A 23,381-nucleotide genomic window follows, 5' to 3' on the forward strand; every position below is an offset into this window, starting at 1 on the left:
AATATATCTACAGTTTGGGTGGTTGATACAGTTTTTAATCAGTACAAATGTCTCAGTGCTTATGTGGCCAGTGGCTGCAGTCATAAATCACTTCATGGGCTCTGTACTGGACGTTCATTTCCACTGCAGGAAGATGCTGTAAATCAGCCTCCAGTGTCACATTTCATTCCTTCTAAGTAATTTTTCCACAGTTTAATATGATTACAAAAGTTCCTCACCAAGAATCTTTGCTCTAATTCAGTTGTTCACTGTGTTTTTGATTTAATAATTTTTGTCAGTTTATGTTGCAGTCAGGGTCCTGGTGGATGCTGATTTCTCAGTTGCACCACCCACTTATCTGTCTTGTTTCACGCTAACAATGTAATATTTGTGGTGTTTCATTAATTCCCTTCAGTTCTTTGTAATCTTGGCTCCACCAAGCTTAAAGCTCTTTATAAAGCAAATGCCCATTCACACACAAAGGCATTCATACAAGCCTTGTTGTACACACACACACACACACACACACACACACACATACACACTGTGCCAAATCTCCTTAGAGTCAGTAGTGCTGGGGTGTGTTCTCCCTGCTTTCAGTTTGACCAAGGCCCACATCTCTCAGCCAATCAGGAGCCACAGGCAGTCAGGCCACCTGTAAGTCCACACCATCCACAGTCCACTCGGGAAGGATGTTTTGGCTCAGCTAGTAAATACTATGAAAAGATTTAAAGCAGCATGAAGTGCTAAACCTGAAAGAATAGCCATCAACAATGCAGAGCAATGCTGCTTAGGGGAAACATTTTTAATACAAAAAACTCTTTTTACCAACAGGAACTTCTCAGTCAAATGAAGAGAGTCAGTTTTGAGCAGTCCTAAATATCTACTGCCCAATATGACAGATAACAGCAATACAGTCTAGTGTCACATGTTTCATGTCCAATGCCACTGTTTAGTTCATCCTTTATATAGTAAGAAGGAAACTGGAAAGTCAGGGTTGTATGGAAAGCAGAGCAGGCCAAAAATATTAAAATAACATCGAAAGACAAATATCTTTCCATTGTAGATTTAATGCGGGAAAAGAGAGTTTGTGTCACAGACCTGCAATTAGACAATTTAATCATGTTTTTACAATGACTGTAATGACTCTGGTAGTATCGAGGCTAATCACTGTTATCATAGTTGTTCATCTAATAACTATGGACATGTAACCAGCTTTTCTCAGTCCCTTTAAGGGATGCAACCACTACATCGTGGTCCTTACCTTTTGGGAAACAGTAACAGCTAACAGTGTTTTCCATGCTGTAGCACATGTGCCATTTTACCCCTGATTTTAGGTACAACTAAGTATCAAAATGTCTTTGTTGTAATTGTTTCTGAAAATGTTTACAACCTCACAACGCCTAACTTTTAATGTTCATGCTCATTTGCTTCAATGATACTATTTGCAAAATGAACCACTGTGCTGCAAACATAAAAACAAATGTATCTAAGTTACTGGATGCTCCAATTCATTTAGTGTCTTTTTTATCATCAACATAGACATAGATACTATTCTGAGGGAGCAGAATTTGGCAGCACAGAACGGTCAGGGGTCATTCAGGTGCTCGCTGAAATGTTTCTGGGTTAAAGCGGAGGCATTTTTGCTCGTAAAAATGATTGTATATTGGAATATAAAAAAATGTTGTACATTTTTCAAACACTACTGATTAAGAATTATGTTCTCCTAACACCTCCTGTGTAATGTAACAGTTGGTGCCTAATGTGAAACCAATTTCAGCAGCTTTGAACACTGCAGTTGGTCTTTAGGTTATTTAATTAAATTATTCCCTATACAGAGCTGTTCAACTGAGAGTGAACACGTGTTTTTCTGGCATTTTAACATTTCTATGGGAATTGTTTTACTGAGTGTTCTCTTAAAGCCGTGCTTTGCATCACACTTCACAAGCTGCCTTGCAGAATCAATGTCTTGTGTTTTCAGCAGCTGGTGTTTAAAAGTCTGGCTCAAAGGAAAACTCCTCCCTAAATGTACTCCTATATTCACTGCGTTCCTGCAGTTATTTTGGGACTGCCCTTTAATTTGCTTTTCGTTGCAGCCACATTGCCTCATCTGCCATTATGGAATTTCCTACATGGCCCAGAATGCAACCTGCTGAGAGGCTGAACTTGATGGATTTCAGCTGTGGTAATGCATTATGTTACAGCAGGAGATGAAGCTGAAATCATCAAGAAAAATGAGAGTCATTCGCCTCTCCCAAATCACAGCATGCCCTGGGGCTGCACTGTTCTGCTCTGTTGGAGCTGCTGCGGGTGGAGAAAGTTGTGTCTCTCTCTTACGTAAAAAGCTCTGTATGATTGCCCTAATGTCCGTACTGACACTTCATGTTTGCTGCTGCTGATTTAGCTTAAACCTGACATGGTATCACATCATATTATCAACTATTAGTTCTGTTAATCTCTAAAAATGACAAATACCAAACAATAAATGTACTTTCTGAAACACAGAAAGGGACAAGCAGTGGTCAGTGGAAGTGTTACAGGATGATTTTTTTTTTCTTCAATTTTCCCATCCAAGGATTTGAAGAGCAAACTGACTTGCAAACTTCCAGTCACTCATAACACTGATGGCATTTTATGTGACACATGAACAACTGATAGAAGATATTAGATAGAACCTTTTACTTGTGAGAGAATAGAACGCCACTGGATTTTTGAAAAGTGTAATGAACTAATGTGTTTATAACACATGACAGACTGCTGTGCTCTAATGGTAAGTGTTATATAATCAACTTTTTCCTGAAGGGCACCTCAAATGTTTCATGTTAATGGATGAGAGAGCATTGCTGAATCACTTTTCTTTGCCCCAGTTTTCATAGTTCTTAAAAAGGGAACCTCAGGACAGAAACAACTCTAATGGTAAAATGATTTTGTGACACATTAATAACTAATACAAAAGACTCCTTACTGTGCAGATAATAGAAATAACACTGGAATGCACCTTAGAAGTGGTGGAATGTACATTTACATTTACAGCACAAGCCTGAGGTACAAACAAAACAAATGAAGAGACCAATATGTTTCTACATCAGTCCAGAACAAACAAACCAAACACTGGCTCCAGACAGGGGCGTTCTTTTAGTGTTTTCGAGGCCACCGTAGTTTCTCCTACACACTCAGGAGGGGAGGGCGAAGTGAGGAAGTTGTAGATGCCACTAAATCCTACACACTGAACTTTAAGTAAATGATTTGAATACTCCCTCCTCCACCAGTGAACATTAGTGGAATTTATCTTATGAGCACTTTTCAGCTATACTCGCTATTGCTGATTGAATGTCATGTAAGACATTAATTAAGTTGAAGTTTAGAGCAACAGATCAACTTTGTTTAAACCACACTGTCTCAGCCAACTTGCAGTGCCAGGCTATGAATCAAGCGTGTGTTCAGAATTTCAAATGGAGTGGAAAGGTCTAATGATGCTGTTATATATGCCAAACATAATGTAGAAATCTAAAGTTTCATCTGCCAAATATTTTTGTTAGTTAATGCGATACTTTTAACAATACCCTTCTTCTCCTTGACTTTTATTTTGCAAGTTGAGCATGTGATGTTTTAATGGTTTCACACAGAGAATGTGGATTCAGAGACTTGTCAACGCCAAAGTATGCAGGCTGAGGCTTCTTAAAAATCACACTCCCTCTGGTTAAATTACTGTGTCAATACCCAACATGCTCAAACTGCTAATCTCCCAGCAAATTCCTTCAGCAGGACTGTGCACACATATTTGCAAAAGACAGAAAGAGGCTTTGACATAAAAGAAATCCTTTGAATCAAGGATGAAATGAGTGTAATGGGAAACAAATGCCTTCAAATGAAATGATATGCAGATGTGCTGTCACAACAATGGAATGGGACCAGGCTACCTGTGCTTACATTGTGTTTGTGTAATCACATGTGTAATCAATAAGTACTTTCTTACTAAGGAAGTTATCACCCCAGTACATTTCTCTCAAATTGACAAATCATAGAGCAACATTAAACAATAGATAGAAAAGGTGTTTATTAGGAGGTAGAACCATTGTTAACAATGTGGAGAAATACATCAAAGGGTGTGCTGTCTACATACAATCTACTGAATCTTTAAACAATCTATTATAAGTATTAATGTAACTGCAGAAACCTCCATTTCATGCACCTTTTTCTGTCTCAGCAATCATTATCCTGCACCATAGTGAAAAGGAACGTGCAAACACTCGACCAAGAGTCATTGCAGTACTCCTCTGCCAGCTTCTTGTTATCAGGTTGACAGGATTTGACAGGTCTGGGTGCAGGCCGTGGGGTGGAAGGCAGGTCAGTCTTCCTCTGTGCATTACGCAGTCTGAAATGAGCATCTCTGGCAGCTCTTCTGCACATACCCGCCCTCACCAACGCACTACTGTCCTGGCACAAATTCTTTTGCTTCTTCAGCGCCCTGGCCATTTGCTTCCAGTAAAGTTTGACATTAGAGACATACCGGGGGCAAACAGAGGGCCTGGCGACGTACTCACAGCTAAAGCTCCTGCTCCCCTTCTTGCAAGTGACACCGAGGATGAAGAGGTCCTCACCTGTTGCTGCCCAGGTACACTCTGATTTGTCTTTGGTGACCATTTTGCCCTTAATGGGCTGCGTAGACACAGATTTGGTTTGACGGCCCACCTTCAGCCCTGGCCTGTCCTTGTGTTGCCCTCTGTCCACCCCTCTTCCCCTCCGTCCATGGGTCTTCTGACAGCTGCTCATTACCAGCTGATGGGAAATACAAGCCAGAACCAGCAGGATGGTGATGTTGGTGAGGAAAGCCATGAAACCAGTACAACACAACCTGCAAGAGAATGAATTCAGATTTAGACGTTTAACCTCAAATCATTATAATCCTGTATAACACTGGTTCCCAGCCAGGGGGTCCTCACAGATTTTAGGGGTGTAAGAAAATGTTTACACAGTAGGCCTATATATCAGCATTTCATCCATTTCTGTAAATTAAATTATTATTTTTCAAGTTTCGATTTTATAATTTTATGATTTATTATACATTTTGATGAATTGAACACAAGTTATATTCACAGATTCACAGAACCTTCACTCTCTAATAAACAGCCTCGTCCCACATTAGAAAAGTACACCACACAACCAGAGCTAATAGAACAATGGCAAGTATCGGAAGAAGAAAACACTGAATTTGACAAAAAATAAGCCTATTAAGAATTTATAACTGTTATAAATAAAATAAAATGTTTAATATTATATTTTGTATTGTCATGAATAAAAATAACAATCATAATACGGGCAGAATGGTATGACAACTCATCTCTGATGTGATATTCACAGAAAATAATCTGTTTAAAGTTAACCCAAATATAAGTTGTTCTGTACTGTTATTGTTATGCATTGAATATATATAAATGAGTTGATATGTCAGTGAGGGATCATACGTTTATTCAATGATAGAAAAGGGGTCCCTTATGGAAAAAGGTTGGGAACCACTGCCCTATTAGACATACGTTGAGAAGGAAACTGCTAGCTTTCTTGTAAAAACATCATGGAGGCAGACACTGACTCTGAAACAAAAAGGCAAGGCAAGATTTTTTGCACATTTTAAGGAAATTGAAGTGCTTTACATGAAACATAAAAAGGCATTAAAAGAGACACAATGCAATACAAAAGGTCACATATAAATTGGATTGAAATAAGATAAGAAGCCATAAAGGAATAGTTCAGAATAAACAAGAGGAAATAAAACATTATAGTGCAGTGAGATCTATGTATATATAACCCCCAAACTTTGGCAAACAAAGTTTTAATACTTGATTTAAAATATAACCTATGATTAAACAATCACAATAAAGGGTTGCGTGATTAAAGTGATAGCATGTAGATAAAACAACAATACTATAGCACAACTATTAGTGCAGACACACACTCTATAGTATCATAGTAGGAATATTATAGGAATGTCATGGTAATATATTATAAATAGAGTATAAAAGTAAGTAGCAGTCACCACACATACACATTACAAGTCTTATTATTGTAGTAGTTGTGATTAGTAATCAGGTATAATTGTAGATGAACAGACTTAACTCACCTGAAGTTTTCAGAGTAAACTTGGGTTTACAGTCCTGACACCTGGGAGCTGAAAGTTGCCTTTACCTGCAGCTACAGTATGCTGCTGCAGGATCAGGACTCCCGGTCTCTCTCTCTCTCTCTCTCTCTCTCTCTCTCTCTCTCTCTCTCTCTCTCTCTCTCACACACACACACACACACACACACACACACACACACACACACACACACACACACACACACACACACACTCACTGGGTGATTGGAGGGCTTACAAAGTTTATTATCCAATGGCAGGGTAATCTTTTTGGGATATTTTTAAATTTCCAATTACTGCCAGTGAAATAATTTTTGTTATAGACATTATTGCCATTATAGAAACTTGTAATGCAGTTAAACTGAAACCAAGTGAACTAAATTATTTTTGTAAAATCTTATTTCATTAGATTAATCAAAATCAGCACAGTCAGATAATTTCATTTTAAAAAAGACCAAACTACTCTTCCACACTGTTTCATGCACTTTGACAAGTTATTTATCTTTTTCTTAGTTCTCAGTCAAAAGAAACTTGTAAACATAGATTTATGCTGAGATATCAGGACTAAAAGTAATCTGTTTTTGGCAGATTGTGCTGCCTGCCTCCAGAAGTCCCACCTGCTTTAAAGCAACTTCTCTTTTAAAGCATAAATCTATTTTAAACAATTGCAAATAACTTTTACATTTTCTTCTAAAACCTTCACTGGAACGTCTGTTAGTACAGCACGCAAAAGATAAAACGACTTGAAATATCTTGAAAGGAGCCAGATGTCCCTGCAGGAGGAAATCACTGACTGATTGAACTTGGTGGCCTGTTTAACTTAAACAACAGCGACATCTAAAGGTCAAACGCAGTATAGCATGTAATTCCACCACTTTGTGATCATTATGATTTTTATAAGACATAATGTTATTGTATAGCAGCTGTTTTCAATGCTGCTGCTCTTTTGCTATAAAATCTCACTAAACAAAATGCACTTGACTTAAATCAGTAAAGCTGATCAACACAGAATCATTGAGAATGTTTATTTATTTAATACAATCATTTTCACATTCATTATATCTTTCTGTCTAATACACCAGTACAGAAATCACTGCTTTCTTCAGACCAAAATAAAAAACCTTGGTCTTTCCCAACTATGTAATATTCAAGCTAATATTAAGTGATGCAAGTAGATTATATACAAGTACACAAACATAAATACAAATGACACCAATAAGTTGCTTGCCTCTCTTGTCCTGGGCCCATATATTGTTGTAAAGGTCTGTGCAGCTGCAGAAACCTTTTCACAAGTTAAAGTAGTACTTGTACCTTTTAATAACATTTGTTTTTACACACTAAAGACAGGTAGTAGAGTTTTTCCAGCTGTGACGTTTGGAAGATGAAGCATGAAAGGTTCACTGAAAAATCCTGCTTTCGATACCCCAGCAGTACCATCCCTTCCCCAGAAGAGGGCGCTACAGTTCTTCCACTGCGGACAACCAAACTTCTGGTCTGGATGGAATTTCCCTCCGGGGGTCACTTTAATCAGACATCAGAAGTTATCTTCATCATGATTGTAAATCTGTGAATATAACACGGGGGAGGGGGGATAATGCATAAACAGTTATAAATGATGCACTTAAGTAATATTTTAAACAAAAATCAAAAAAGGATTTTGCAAATGAATGCTAGAGGCAAACTTTATTTAAATACATCTCTCATTCAACCACAGTGCTCTTAGATGAGTCATAAAACAACATAATAAAAGCTGTGTGTTAAGGAAGAGGCCAAGTGCTGCTGCTCACCTTCCTCGTTATTTCCGAACCAAACCAATGAAGTAGGAGCAGATGCCTTGAAGTGACCTCCAGCAGTACTGCCGAGCCATCCTCTTAGCATTGCTCTCCACAGGCAGTGTCGTTGGCTGTGGACTGGTTCTCTGCGTGGTCTTTACCCTTGGTGGGACTCGAATGGGTTTTGTGGAAGCGGGCCTTGTGGGCGCAGCCGGACGAGGTTGAGGTCTTGAGGCGGCTGGTCCCATCCTAGAAGAAGCATCTGGCCATGACCGGGAGGAGGAAGCAGATGTGAAGACCATTTGAGAGTCATCAGTTGCCTTCCTGCACATGTGAGGTTGGATCTGCCTTGGCCCCTGGCAGGCATTGTGGAGTTTTCTGAGGCCCCACATCATCTGGACAAAGTAGTGACGAGGGTTTTTGTTGTAGGCGCGACAGGTGTAAGGCTTGCCCACATATTCACACCAGTAGGAGCGCTTGCTGCCCTGGCACGACAGCCTCAGCCTGGTGAATTCCCCTTGACCGGTGATGATCATGGTGCACAAGTCCTTTCCTTTGGTGTTGAATTTGATGGGTTCATCCCAGATGCTTTGCCTCCTGCCGCTGTTGCTCTGAGCCTGGGCTGACCGAAGGCAGCAGGCGAGCAGTAGGAGCAGAGCGCCAGCCTGGGTCCACATGGTGTCAGACGGATGGTGAGTGGAAGAGGAGGAGAGTGAGACTGCTTGAGCTGAGGGACCTTGCTGCTATTTATTGGCTACGCAGACAAAGAGGGAATTCAAGTTACAAAAAAAAAAAAAAAAAAAGCAGTCAGACTAAACAAAACTTGAACAGGGGGAGGAGGAAGAGGAGGGGGAAGTGACAGCATCAGTTATTGCTGTCTGGTGAAGGCAGGGGCCTCATGAGATGTTGACAATGATGCTCATGCTTATCCAGGTTTTATGTAGTAAAAGTACACACACATAAGAAAAAAAAAATCCTGAAGAACGAAATTATGTAAGTTGCATCTTATAGAACAATTTCTGACACATTTTTTTACGGTTTATGCAATCATGCAAACATCATAGTTTTCAATAATTCTGCAGTGTCTGCCGAGCACATCTCAATTAAATAGATGTACTTATGTAAACGAAGCCCTCCTGAAGCCCTCAAGTTCCTGCTTGTTTTAAAAGGCAGTTGGAGCTCACAACCATGCAGCGTAGCCTATCATTTCCCTCCAAACATAAACACAGTTAGACTGCACAACCACAAAGAAACGTGAGTGGAAGTCACTCACACATGGCCGACCAAGTTCAGCATGGAGTGTGGTTAAGTAGTTGCAGTGCCAATTAAAAAAGAACAAGAAATGTCTGTGTGAGACCAGGGGGGTTAGTATGGTTGTCAGGACAGATTGTGTTGGGTGGGGTCAGATATGTCTCAAGTGGCTTCATTTTCAGGCCCATCTAGAGAAAAAGGTCCCATTGTGAGTAATGTGGGACAAGTAGTCAGCACATCCGGAACAGATTTAGCTTTACTTAAGTGAGGTGTAGGGTCTTTGAAATTCTTTTTTCAAAACACACAATGTGTCACATAATGTTTTTGGATATACATAAAAGTATATATATATATATATATATATATATATATATATATATACTCTCACAGTTTTTAAATTAGGAGTTTCATGTTTATTCCATCAGCAACTTCATTTTTGAATTCAGTGTTTTGTCTTTTTTGATATGAAATTCCTAAGCTGCACTCCCATCTTTTGCTAAACACAAAATCACTGCACTCGTATTAGTCTTCTCTCCCCTACCCCCTGAGTGTTTGTGTTCCCTTGAGATTGCAGCATTTTCACTGGCACACTTTGTCTGATGTAAGTTTCAGCCTGTGTTCAAATGCATAGTTTAGCTGACCACTGGTGTGCATGATATTCAATTCAATACCCCTGCTACATGCTTAACTTCTGGTACAGTGTAATACATCTTTTTAAAACACATTTAAAAGACAAATGATGTGTATATGGAGCCCCAATAATTAATAGATTAATAAATAAAACACTAAGACTCCATTAAAATCTAAACATCTATAATGTAGTGGGATATGCTGCATTTTCTTTTCTGGCTCTCAACTACTGATTTTTTCTCATGACAGTAAACAGTATTAAACAGCATTTTAATTTGTGAGTACTGTTCTCCAGAGCCCCTTAAAGTGCCTGATGTTCCAGCTGTAGCAGGGTCAGTGTATATGGCTAAACATGGATTGTACATAAAGTAATGTACAAGTTGTACAGGATCTCGGAAATAACCATTCCAACACAGCGTTTGATGTGTAAATAAACACAATAAAAGAGATTTTCCCTGAACCGCTGCTTCTGTTTTTGAAGCATTTTTTTTGTTGTTCTCATCTGTCTCTTATACAAGACTAGTTAGAAGTAGGAATGAGTTGGCATGTGGTTTTGCTGGTGGTGTTTATTCACATACTGTTTGGTGCCTGAGAAAACCTCAGAACGAAGCTTATAGAAGAAGATAATCATCTCCTATTGAAAATAGCTGACCAGTAACGCAACCAAGTGGGTTTTGGCCAGCAGTGGCAGCACCACATAAAAATGTGCAGTGTGTCTTAAGTCTTAAGATATATTATGGACAGGATGTCTCATGCTATATCATTTGTTTTGCATCAAACATATTAATAAGTATTGTACATTGATTTTCAGTAGCACACAATTTCAATAGGCTATAGATTCTTATTTTCATTTAACTTCCCATTCTTGCTATTAATTCATATGGTAGGCTCTTTTTGTTGTTTTTGTTTTACTGAAATAATAAAACTTCCAGTCCAACCCTCATTTTGATTAACCTAAAATATTAAAAGCATGTTACCCCAAAATGCCTTATTCATAATAAGAGAACCTGCAAAATCAAAACAGAAAAAAGAATGACACGTTAAATAACATGATTGGATTTCAAAGTTTATTCACAATTTATACACTCTCTTTTCAACACCACATAAAAAGTTCCTCCTCAGTGGCTCCATCAGTGCCCAACACTGGAGCGTCACAGCTCAAACCACTGACAGCATCCATCCAGGGTTCGGATACACAATATCTAGTTTAAGCACTTAGTAAAATCATACCGTTTTTCTCCCAAGATGGGTCACATCCAGACTTTCGCAGACAAGAAAACCAATGATAGTCCTGTCAAAGTGAAGACACATCAAAAAATGTCCATCTTAACAAGAATCTGGGTATGAAACAAACAAACAAACGTAATCTTACGCTAACTGAAGCCATTTTGAATTTACACCACAGTAAGATTTTATTTCGAATATACACTAGGTAGCAGACGGCACAATGCTTGCATATACTATTACTACGTATATTGTAGTATACAATATTGTATATATAGTAGTAAATTAACCACTATATGTAAAATAAGAACGTTAGCTAGCTTTCTAGCTGTACCTACTAGCTAACTAGTTTGGATAATATTATAATAAGTATATTATATATCTATATTTGTGATTGACTATTCCTTTTGATTCGTGAAATTAGTTTGTCTATGTGACGTAAAGGTCATAAAAAAGGTAATGCGGTACGGGAGATGAAATATTTTCTGTAGTTTTCAATGCTAATGAGTCAGCTTTGTGGATCAAGTGACACCTTTGATGCAACAAGAAGCTAGCATCGAGGTTGTTTAAACATTGTGTCCGCTCTTTCTTAAAATCACCAAAATAAATTGAAAATGTTACTTATTTCATCTTGTTGATAGGTTTTTACTTGGTTAAATGTAAAATCCTATATGTTTAGTAGCCTACCCTTACATTTGGTACTGTAAGGTACTTACTGTTAGCTTATTCTGCTATTGCAATGTTAGAATACTCAGAGATAATAAGCCAGACGTGTAAAATTCAAACTTTCTGTGTTAAGATGGACATTATTTTTGACAGTGTGCATCAACACCACCACCAGAGTGCAGTGATTTTGTGTTTAGCTGTGTAGACCATAAAGCATTCTTCTGGTTTACTACTATTTGATTGACAGCACTCACTTGCCTCATGAATGGATTGTCTATAATCGTTCACCATCATAACTACGCTGACAGCAGCTGCAAATCTAACCTGTAAACATGGAGGTGAGGTGGGTGGGATTACTGGATTGGCTTGCCCAATGCGTTAGTGATAGAGTTCAGCATATTTAACAGCCAAGATCAATCAAGTAATAGAAAATAAAAGATAGCTCTTGAATACATTCACTTGTTCAATAATTCTCAAATGTATCCATAGCTACTGTGGGGTTTTAAAAAGCAGAAACAAAATAAGCACATAATGGATAGACCACTAAAGACCTGAGACCTACAGTAAAAAAAAAACAATTTGGCTTGAGAAAGTAGTATTTCTCCACTTTAAAAGTTTCATCACTATGCAAGCAAGAAATATCTCAGTAAAAATGTCCTGTTAGTGAACTCAACATGATAGCTTTCATTGTTAATGGATTCATTACCTATGGAACAATCTATAAGCATGACACCTTATTCATAGTGTGATATATTGAGAATGCTCTGACTTTATCATGTGACTTAAAGGGAAAATCCACCCCAAATACCTACACTGTTGGTAAACTGTTATTTGGTGATGCATTTTTTGATTGATGTTGTTTTGTGGTATATTGTTTCTGTGGTTAATGACCAAGAATTGATGGCAGGCTGTTGAGGTCAGATACAGCTACAATGGGGATGTGCTTCTTAGCTGTCTAAAACAGTGGTATTCAACCTGGGGGTGAGGCTCACTACATGGTCCTGAGAATAATCTGAGTGGTTTTAAAAACACATTTATTTTGTGCATTATGGAATATAAATACAATATTGTTGTCTGACTTCTCTAATCTTTGTGATTTTTCTTTTTTTCAGGTTTCAAAACCTATTGAAATCAATTAATCTGTGTAGGGAAAAAACTCTTTGGTTAAAATTTGTACCATCCATTGATATAGCCTATATAACCTGTGAGGAGGGGCTGCAAAAAATTTGAAGACAACTGGTCTAAAACATAGTTAGAATTTGGTGCCAACAGTTTACTTAATTCACATATTGATCAGCCTTATAGACCAGAATGCAGCAACTAGCGCTTGTACCCCTGATGATAAAGTCATCTCACCTTTTTATAATGAATTTGGGCTTGTTTGAAGGCATTGTGGAAAATGTAGGAAATAAAAGTCGATGACACAGGTTAAGGGAAAATAGATATGCTAAAAAGTAAAAGTAAAGGGTGAATTTTAAATGCTATACCACAAAATAATTCCTAGTACACATTTAATATCACAGATTGAGTTTTAGCAGTCTAAGAGCATCCATGGGTGGATTTTCCCTGTGTGTAGGAGCACATATGTCTAAATACCAGGGTGACACATAAATCTGAAAGGCAATTTTCCCCAAACCAGTCAAACTCTGGATGTTTTGTTATATTGTAAACATTTTTAAAAAAGTCATGCTAATTATTTTTCATTTTAATCACAAAAATCCACCTGGGAACAACCTGTGCCTGTATTTCTACCACTTTGTTCAAATCATCCAGGTCTCAGACATTAAGGTACTGCACACCATCCAACTCACACATGCTGCTTGTGTTGAATGTGATAACATCCATTTGAAGTGCAGTAGAAACAGCTTGCCATGACCTCCGAGTGACCTTTCAGCCACTGTCTTCTTACGCACAAACAAGTACATTAAAATGAACAGGCATCACAGTTATTGTTATGTCCTCTTGCTGAATATATATTTTCAGCTTTTTTTCTGAACAAATGTAAACGCAGACACAGCAGTCCTTTGAAAACGCACAACAAGCCTGGCTCAGATTGATGCTGAGAGAGAAGAGTTTGATGTCCTGCAGGCAGTGTTTCTTAGAGGAGTCAGAGGACATTGGGGAGCAGGTAACTGTACTGCAGGCTGTGATCTGCCTGTTTGAAGAGGTTGAGAAAAACATCCAAAGGGGTTCTTCTGTTGTAGGGAAACCAGCTTTTATCGAGCTTCTTCTGGTCTGAGGGTGTCGTGACACAAACAGCTTGAAAATAGATGGAGCAAAAAAAAAAAAAAAAGGTTTTGATTAGTAAACCCTAAATATACCAAATGTCCAGACACATATTCACATATTATTGCACATACATATTGCTGCACTTGTGTTCAGTCTCTACTGCTTTTTCGTAACTCTCTTCATGCTCTCTGCTGTCAGAAAAACTACACACACTCATCACATAAACCTTCTCTTGTAATAAAAAAAAAAACTTTTAGTGTGATCCAATAATCTCACTTGTTTCCAATACAAATCACTTCAGCCCAGAAATGTTCAATATCATGACAACCATGAAAAAAAAAAATCAGGTAAAACTGCTTTAAAAAGGAAGAACTGCTAGAAACTCTCATTTGGCATACTTTTTTAAAGCGAGATTAGATTTTCTGGCTCGATACGAATGTAAATTACTTGTTAAACGGGCATGTTAACAGCAATGGTTCTGAACCACTGGATTCATTACTATTGATCAGAGCCCATTCAGCTGCTGGATCAATTGCAACAGATTCAACTAGATGGCTTAAATCTAAAATGTAAAAATGTTAAGAAGGCACACTTACTATGGTGTATTTTAGTTCCAGTTTTCGAGGGCACTGGGAAGGCAAATATTGGAGAAAAATAAATTAGATTTTTTAAATATTAAGTTAACAATTTCAAAACACAAATTATTTTTAATGGCCCAGGAGACTAATGCGGCTCTGGCTGGGTTGTGAAATAACAGACATAAGAGTGCAGCCATGCTTTCATGAAGTCCCTCAGAGGGTTTTCAAAGACTGCATAGTGCTTAATTACTACTGAAAAACCCCAAACTAATGCTATGTATGCTGTATGCCATTCGGGAGAATATGTGACATTATGATAATGTGACATTCAGTATGATCATGCAACCTAATTTATACTTTCCTATAATGTAAACTTAAGTTAGCCATTGCCGTCTAAATCAGCAAAATAAATAAATAACTCAAATAATTTTAAGGTTTCACACTAACTAAAAATGAATGTCCCAATAAAGCCATAAAGATGGTCAGACAGTTTTGTAAATTAGGCAGTTTTCAGCACCAAATTAATGGGGAATAAGCACAGTCAGCATCTCTCCTCAACAGCACACAGACTAAGCAGTCACAAGTAGTCACACATAAATACTGTGAGCACATTTATGGTTCGTTAGTGACTCCAAAATTAGCATTTCTCACCATGATGGTTTTTACTGCAAAGTCACTGTGAGCAGAAAAGCACTAAAACAAGCTGTAAAAAAAGTGTTAGAGGGATTGGTTAGAGGAGTACATAAAAAAACACAAAGAAATATGATTAAAAAGAGAAGAGGGGTGGGGGCTGACGGCAAACAAACAGCAGATGACAGCTGTGCAAAAGAAAGGTTAAAGTTGGGAGGGAAGGACTAAAATGAAATGGTGTTAGAGAGACAGAGGTCTGAGGCGTAGGTTTCCAGTACCTTTCAGGAGCCAGAACAAGAGCCGGCTCTCTGTCACCAGTCGATGTGCCTCGGAGGAGCCGAGGCCCGTGGGAACCTGTTCATAGTGTCATAGGTAGGGATGCTACCGGCGCAGGGACACACACACACACACACGCAGGGCACAACATTAACAGCACAGACAAATCACCATTTTGTTACTAACCAAAGAGGAGTAAGACGAGTGGTTCATAAGGCAGAGAGCAGAACAGCTTTATCCACATCCTCTCAGGGAATAATGCAGATATACTTTACAGTCAGTTAAAGGGGCAATAGGGCTAAAGTTTTTCCTGTCTGAAAGCTCAAGATAATTATCATATTAGTGGGGTCCAACTAAAAATTTTGGTTTAATGTGACTTCACTGCTTTTGTCCCTTTACATGTTAACATGTTTGAAATAGGAACAGGAGGGTGAAGTGTCAGTGTTTCAGTACCTACTGTTTGTCGATAAAGGAGGTCAATAATAGTCATACAGTACTCTGTGCCCCTTTAAAATCATGCTTGAGTTTTGGTGATAAGTCTCAATCCAACATATTGTATTCATTTTAACAATTCAAGTTGATCACTCAATATTTTAAAAAAAATAATTACAGTTTCATCTTTGAAAATGTTCGGTTTCAAGTAAAGACCAACAAAATGTCAAATAAAATATTTTCTTTGGGTTTTACTTTCCAAGACAAGGCAGCATGCGATCAATAGGTGCATAGCTTCTTTCGGAAGGAAACTCCACTAGTTCAATACGTTTAAAAGATGATGTGAAGGACTCTTGTGGAAGCACAGTCCATCAAGTGTCTGTTCTTATCTATAATTTTGCTGTTTTGCTCTCTTCCTATAGCATCTGTTACAGTAGGGTTGCTGTCCAAACGCATCCTTGTCAAAATGCAACTTAAATATATATATAACATGCAGTTAGATGTTTTGTTAGCTGAAGAAGGAAAATCAATAGAGCAGCATTCCCAGCGTCACACCAAGGCTTGACATGCTTGCCTCTCTCTGAACAAAATGATCAGGTGTACATTCATCGGACTTTGGCTGACTCTAAATGAGAGGAAACAGGAAGATTTTTCATTCCAGTGCGCACACAGAGCATGCAGTAAGTTAGTGACATGGCAGATTCCCCCAAAACCACACAGCAGGATGTTTGGCAACAGGACTGAGGGAAGTAATGGTAGCAAAAATATGAACATGAGACAGACTGAGCAAAGGATTCTCAGTAAATCGCACCAATCTCATGTCTATGCATCAGATACAGAGTTTAGACAGTTTAGCTTAGCTTAATATAAAGACTGATGGCAAGGAGCAGCTAGCCCGGCCCTTTCCAAAGATAAAAAATATGATTATCACCAAAGTTAATACTACAACAGGACATATTCATTGCGACTAGCTGTTGACAGATACAACACATACAGTGCATTGTGTTAATATGTGACCTTAAGAGGTGTTGGTTTTCTTTTAATTTTAGACACGAGCACACACTCGCTTCCAGTCTCTATGCTAAACTAGGCAAGTTGCCTCTTGGCGCTAGCTCCATACTAAACACACAGACATGAGAGTGGTACTGATGTTTTTTGATAAAAGCACTGGAAAATACAATATGTCATATTGGATATTTTCTATTAAATGCTACCATTACTTTCACATCATTGTTCAACTTGATGACCTCTACATATAATGTATATATATGCGTGTGTGTATATGTCTGTGTGTGTGTGTGTGTGTGTGTGTGTGTGTGTGCAATGAATCAACTCCCTCAAAGGCATGCACTGTGTCCAGCCACATCAGTGTGCTTGTGAAAAGATCCACTTCCCCAGGCATGCCTCCACCTCCCACAACATGCAGTAAAAGGATTATTATAACATTTACCTTGTCAACATAGGATTTGGGATACCTTGTGAGCGCTCACTATGATAACCATTATTACCAATTTCCATACTGAAAACAAAATATCGTATACAAAAAAGGGATGAAAAATGTAACGTGAGAGACATGGCATGCTGATCAAACTTTTGGATTAAAAATGCTCTTTTTGAGTAGTCAAACTTTTCAAGAATGGTAGGAGATAAATATTTTTTTGTATAAACCATATGTTTTATTTACACTATAACTTACAAAAAACAGGTGGACTTGTAAGGTAATGATTGCAAGAGCCCTTCATGAAAGGTAAGGGGCACTTTTCAAAAGGTAGCACACGACAAGAAGCCACACCATCCACCCATAAGAGCAAATTCCAAGCTTAAAAACGTAAACCAGCACCAAGAATTTAGTAAACAATTCTATGTACAAGATCCAGAGAAAAGCACAGAGTGAAAGTGGTTGAAAAGGAAAGGGAGGTGGGTAAAATGTCTTACGTTTTCATGGGAATTGTCTCAATGCTATAAAGATACACAAAAAAACAACATAAAAATGTTATTGAAATGTTCAGCGATAGAAAGTTGCCTGTAATCCCGAACAGATCGCATGGCACGAGACACCACTGATTAGAGACATATATGTTGTATTTGTGTAAAGCTGGGATTAAAATGAGTCCAGTGAGTATGAACAAAAGGTCCACGAAGAAGAAATATAAATTGACAAATGTGTCAATGTTTCTTTGTAAAGTGCCAAGTGCTTGACAGAGAGGAATGACACCAAAAAATAAAGAATATGGAAGATGGAAATAGTAGAAATGGTTATCACAAAGTAAAATGCCAAGTCCCAGAAACAGAGGAACTACAAGGAAGAGAGAACGGGAGAGAAAATAAATCAACAATAAACCAGTAGAGCCACAGTGACACAAAAGAACCCCATAAAAGGCTGCATGTAAAACTCTTATTTTACTGAGCAAAATTATCTAAATGTTACCGAATGATGTTCAAATCCTTAAGTAAGGGAATCAGCAAACTACAAAAGAAAAATGTATTTATCTGCAGCTTAGCTAGTTATTAGTTGCATAAGAAGAAGCTCAAGAGAGAGAAGGATGTCCTGCAACCATTGAGAGCATAATATAAGGATATCATATCTCATTATATAAAGTATAGACTACAGAATGAATGTATATATGTACATATGCAGTTGTAAAGAACAAGTACAGCTACTCACTCGTCGTAAACATCCTCTGTTTCCATCCTGCGGTAGTACTTGGCTAGTTTCACTGCTAGGATGATACTCGGAAGCAGGAAGAGAGTGCTGCAGCCCAGGCCCATCCAGAATGTGTTCTGTGTAGTAATACAGGCTATTAGAGCTGGAACGATGTTTAACGAACACAGTATTAATCTGGAGTCATTTTCCCAGCAAAAATGTCAAACATTCTCGAGTTACAGGTTCTTTTTTTGCTGTTTTCTGGGATAGGAAATTACATATTTTTGGGTTTCAGACGGTTGTTCAGACGAAACATGCAATTTGACAAATGTCACCTACATTCTTCCATTGTTTTCTGACATTTAATGGACTAAATGATTATTTTTTGAGAAAACAACATGCAAATGTATTGATGGTGTATTAAATCACTAGCTGCAGTTCAACAAAATTATTATTATTAAAAACTGTTGTAAATTTGTATGCCCCTATATGCATATTTTGATCTCCCCTATAACTGTGTGAAATACAACTTACATCAACTGAGATTTGGCGAAAAATATGTAAGCAAACCAAGTTTCAACAAACCAAAAAAATAAAGCATAAGTGTTGATGTGGCTTCATACCCACCTTTATAAGCAAAATCTTTATATACTGTATGACGTTGCATTTAAAATGTTTCTTTGCAAACTTTAATTTATGAGATAACCAAATGAACTGCAGTCAATCAGCTGTTTTACCTAACCCCAGTAAGCTACAGCTAACCACTTAAGTTACTTGTATAAATGGGGTTTGTTTCCCTCTATTCCCTATAATTACCATAGAGTCGACAAAGAAGCTGCAAGCAAGAATTTCTGACGTGTCCACCATGTTGCTGAAGGGCTTGCATGGAGCAACCTCCATGGCCAACTATGGAGAGCAAGATATAAACAGTAAACAATCGCAAACAACAGATTCATAATACTGTTCTTCAGCAGTAACACTGTAACACTGTCTCCTTACTTTGTGTGACACATTCTGTTTCCTGCTCAGTAACATGTAATCCTGTCTTGTTACCATGTTACTTGTCGAAAGTGTGTGAACATTGCACAATACATCCCTATACTTTATATGTTCAGATCTGAGATCAACAAAACAGCTTCAGGCTTTAAACATGTGTTGTTTTTTTTTTTTTTGAATTCCTTAAGTTAACTACAGCAGAAACCAATGTACCACAAAGCAAATTCCTTCAATTTATAGAGGTTGTGATTGTTATATTTGTCTTCTCTATATTTACTCCAAAACTCCCTTATGTAACATGCGAAGGTATTTCTGCCAGTACACAACTATGTGTTCCACCACTGTTTGTTTTACTAAGAGTGAGATAAATATTGGACTGAACGTATAAGTCAACACTTGCACACTGCACCGAAAAGTGAGAGTTAAGAAACCACAACAGCTTCATATTTAACAAGTTAACACACAAACACTTACAGATGTTTTGACCCATTCTATGTACTGATGGAAGTAGCCAACAATGGTCGCTGTGTATTTCCCTGTTTCCTGAGGAAGATTAAGACATAATGTGAGTTTCAGACCGTTTACAAATTGAGAATATAAGCAAGTGATGCTTCAATTACCCGTTTGACTAAATGTGTAGCATTCTGGGAGATGAGGTACTGGGCAGCTTCGATGGCATCGAGAACTGCTAGAACTTTGTTCTGCAGAGAGGAAGAGTTTTTTTTTAGCAATTTAAGACTGAATCTAAGCCTAGATTTCAGATTCAGACTGAGGGGCTGGTTCACTTACTGGCAGGTCTGAGGCTGTCCTCTCCAGGAACCTCATACTCTGGTTCAATGCACTCTTTAAAAGGGAAATTAGGAGCACAAATTAACATCAGCAATGTCAAATGAGAGCGGATACAGTCAAGAGTCATTTTAACACCTGGACGCCAGTAAAACACGAACGGAGATCAGGCAAGAACAAAACCACTTGATGAACAATGTTTGGCTTTCAGTACAGGCATGCAGAAGAATTTTGTTCCAAAATGAAATATCCACTATGTAAATGATTCAGTTTTGCAATTGCTTACATACACTCTATGTAAGAATTGAACTGTTTTTCTTTGACGGAGTTACAAAATGAATACCTGAATTAAACTAACATTTCTCTTCCTAAAGTGGATATTTTGTAATGTTTTGGTACAAAATCCTTCACGTTCAACACCATAGAGTCCATGATCTTGATGTAAATGCAAATACAAAAACACACACAATACCCTACAATACCATACGTCATCTGTGAGATAAAATATCTCTCTAAATGATCCAAATAATGAATGGGCACACTATATACACAGGATGGACACATTTCTGCTTACCCTCGCTCTAACATATTTCTTGAAGTTGAAAGTGGAAAAGTAAAAAAAAAAAAAAAAAAAAAACAAAGAAAAACATAAAAAGCTGTTGTAAAAGCTGTGTTCAAGTGCATCACTGCTTGTCTGAATTGCTAGTAGCTGTAAATCCTTGGTGTTATTCAAAAGAATGGCATTGCCTTTGACACAGAAAAGAAAACTGAATATTTAATTTGCTTGTCACAGACTTGACATGCTTGACAACACATGCCTGAGGGTCAGAAACATTTTGCTTTTGATGATGTTAAATGAAATGCTGAAATATATTTCCTCTGTCAAGGATGATACCATTCTCTTAAATAGACATCCGCACAAGGGTAACACACCAATTACTCCTACTCAGTCGCTCTGGCATATACATTTTAGAGAAGACTTTATTTTAACATGCATTAAATTGTTTTTTTGGGCCACTAGGGGGCAGCACAACACAATCACCTTTTGGAGTTGTTAGCAAACTAAACTCAATTGTCCAATATTCAGTTTCATATTGTTCTCATTCTCTTTAAGCTCTGTTTTGGTTTCAACCAACTCCTGAGGGAAATAACTGGCTCTTTAGCAGCTAAATTCTCCAATAAACCAGCTAATCATTACATTAGTCTGTCTAATGTTCGGTGGTGAGCAGGTAGTGTGCAGTGGGTTCTAAAAAAAACAGCTGCCTGTGGTGAATGAGAGCGGTGAACCAAAACAGTAAAGTTGCGGATCACAAAATCAAAACAATGAGCTGAAAGACACTACATAGAGCTGATGGGAACTGCAGAGCTGGGTGACAATTCTCTTTGAGTTTGTCACTACTTTCACAATTGATCCATTTTTGATATAAAAATATTGATTAGACAACCTTTACAGTCCAAAGTTCTGATATTTAATGCAACAAATGCTGGCAATAAATCAAAATTGGCAAAGAATTATATTGTATAATATATAAGACATGTCTCATACAGTAGCCAGTGACAATATAACCTTAAAAGAAATCCACTTTTGTTCTGTTCATTTCTGTCTTTTCATCTCTTCATCTTCTGAAATTATTTATTTCCTTAATTTCCCAGAATACCTTTAAGCAACACCCCAGACAACAATGAGGTGAAAACATACTGCATTTACTTGCACTTGCAGCAAAAGTAGAACAAGAGCTGGAAGTTTTCACAACAAAAGCATCCTTCAGTCAAAACACAACATTGTACTTTGGTCTTTTGAGGCCACTGTGGGTGAGAACATCGGTCTATGCCTCCTCTACATTATACGCCTTTTGTATGACTGCCAAACTCAGAAAAAATATGAAAAAGAACAAATGGAAAATTGAAAACTCTTTGTATAAGGCACAATTCTAGCTTGAATATCATCATTATTATGCCATGTGGGTTAGAAGAACAATCAAGTCAAAAATCAAATGAATACAAAATACACAAGTTGCTTTCGCATTGTTTTTAAATAGTTAAGCATGTTTCCTTTAAGGGGACAACTAAACAGAAAATCTAACCAAGAACCCGGAGTCTAGCCAGGCATGAATATCCGTACTGAAAACAAAGACGCATAATGGGGCATTACCATGGCCTGCTCCATGGGGATGATCTGTTGACTGTGGATCTGCCGCAGAGTGCCGACATGGCCTTTCAGAGCGGTATGCAGAGCGCCTCTGGGCTGAAACACACACACACACACACACACACACACACACACACACACACACACACACACACACACACATTAGTGGCATCTTGCGGCGTAGTTGCAGTTTGCAACTCCCTCGCTTCGTCCCTCCCCTTCCAAGCGTGAAGGAGAAACTATGATGGCTGCGAAATGCACATAAAACGTCAACACCCCTATCTTGTGCCAGTGTTCGGTTTGTCCCTTCTGGATTACTGTAGAAACATGGTGGTTCAACATGGCGGATATCATGAAGGTTACCTACGGCCTCTGTAGATATAAACGGCTCATTCTAAGATTAAAAAAACAAACATAACGATTCCTATATTCAGGTGATTATACACTAATGGAAACACTGGACCTTTAACAATAATGCAGTCATGGAGAGCCATCGGATGCACACTTTAAAAGGGTCTTAATTTAGAGAGTAACACAATAGAATAATAGACCCTTTCTTTGAATTAAACTAACTGTGAGCTCCATCCTTCTGGAGGGTCCTGCAGGACCTACCCTTGAGAGGTGAATAAATGTGTTGTTTTAGCTTCCTGAAACCCCCTGAAGGCATGGCAGAGCAGCCAGACAGCTCCCAGAGAACAGCAGAGCTGTTGTGTTTTGGATGTTTTGGACTAAGGACAACAAAATCCACCAAAGTGCTCCCATGGCATTGTAAATAAATAAGATAATCAAATTATGTCTCTGTGAGCTAAAGAAACACTGTGAAACTGCACAGAGTCGATGTTTGTGTATCAGCCAGAACAGCACCAAGGTGTTCTTACCATGAGGTCTGTCTGGGACTCCAGCTCTCTGGCAAATGAGAGCAGGTCCACCACAGTGACTCCTTTGTTGACCTGAAGATAAACAAGTATAAAGAGAAAAAAAATCAAAAAATAATAAATAATTAGCT

At 38.0% G+C, this 23,381-nt stretch overlaps 3 protein-coding genes across 17 annotated transcripts in view; all 3 read right to left on the reverse strand.

Moving 5' to 3' along the window:
* Window positions 1–4,016: 4,016 nt before the first annotated feature.
* Window positions 4,017–6,325, reverse strand: fgfbp1a (fibroblast growth factor binding protein 1a). Of its 2 annotated transcripts, XM_051420480.1 has the most exons (3): window positions 6,098–6,325; window positions 5,514–5,570; window positions 4,017–4,834 (listed from the first exon to the last, which is right to left on the reverse strand). In XM_051420480.1, the coding sequence occupies exon 3, from the start codon at window positions 4,813–4,815 to the stop codon at window positions 4,183–4,185; it is 633 nt and encodes a 210-aa protein (XP_051276440.1). In that variant the 5' UTR covers window positions 4,816–4,834; window positions 5,514–5,570; window positions 6,098–6,325; the 3' UTR covers window positions 4,017–4,182. The 2 variants fall into 2 exon arrangements, with proteins under 2 accessions (XP_051276440.1, XP_051276439.1); XM_051420479.1 differs by lacking the exon at window positions 5,514–5,570 and having other exon boundaries at window positions 6,098–6,324.
* A 798-nt stretch (window positions 6,326–7,123) lies between these two features.
* fgfbp2a (fibroblast growth factor binding protein 2a) lies at window positions 7,124–8,610 on the reverse strand. Its single transcript, XM_051420476.1, has 2 exons — window positions 7,900–8,610; window positions 7,124–7,676 (listed from the first exon to the last, which is right to left on the reverse strand). The coding sequence occupies exon 1, from the start codon at window positions 8,559–8,561 to the stop codon at window positions 7,908–7,910; it is 654 nt and encodes a 217-aa protein (XP_051276436.1). The 5' UTR covers window positions 8,562–8,610; the 3' UTR covers window positions 7,124–7,676; window positions 7,900–7,907.
* Window positions 8,611–10,818: 2,208 nt separating this feature from the next.
* The window catches only part of prom1a (prominin 1a), an 80,340-nt gene continuing 67,777 nt past the window's right edge, over window positions 10,819–23,381 (reverse strand). For 2 of the 14 annotated variants that reach the window (XM_051420440.1, XM_051420436.1), the window contains 13 exons: window positions 23,254–23,325; window positions 22,379–22,471; window positions 20,801–20,818; window positions 20,230–20,283; window positions 20,061–20,141; window positions 19,915–19,983; window positions 19,261–19,350; window positions 18,466–18,581; window positions 17,736–17,759; window positions 17,251–17,319; window positions 15,371–15,473; window positions 14,481–14,513; window positions 10,819–13,914 (listed from right to left, as the gene is read on the reverse strand). In XM_051420440.1, coding sequence (XP_051276400.1) covers window positions 15,404–15,473; window positions 17,251–17,319; window positions 17,736–17,759; window positions 18,466–18,581; window positions 19,261–19,350; window positions 19,915–19,983; window positions 20,061–20,141; window positions 20,230–20,283; window positions 20,801–20,818; window positions 22,379–22,471; window positions 23,254–23,325 — 756 coding nt within the window. In that variant the 3' untranslated portion in view covers window positions 10,819–13,914; window positions 14,481–14,513; window positions 15,371–15,403. The other 12 variants (XM_051420438.1, XM_051420441.1, XM_051420443.1 and 9 more) reach the window with 10 other exon arrangements.

Source organism: Dicentrarchus labrax, unplaced genomic scaffold, assembly GCF_905237075.1.
Source record: "Dicentrarchus labrax unplaced genomic scaffold, dlabrax2021, whole genome shotgun sequence".
NCBI classification, from domain to species: domain Eukaryota; kingdom Metazoa; phylum Chordata; class Actinopteri; family Moronidae; genus Dicentrarchus; species Dicentrarchus labrax.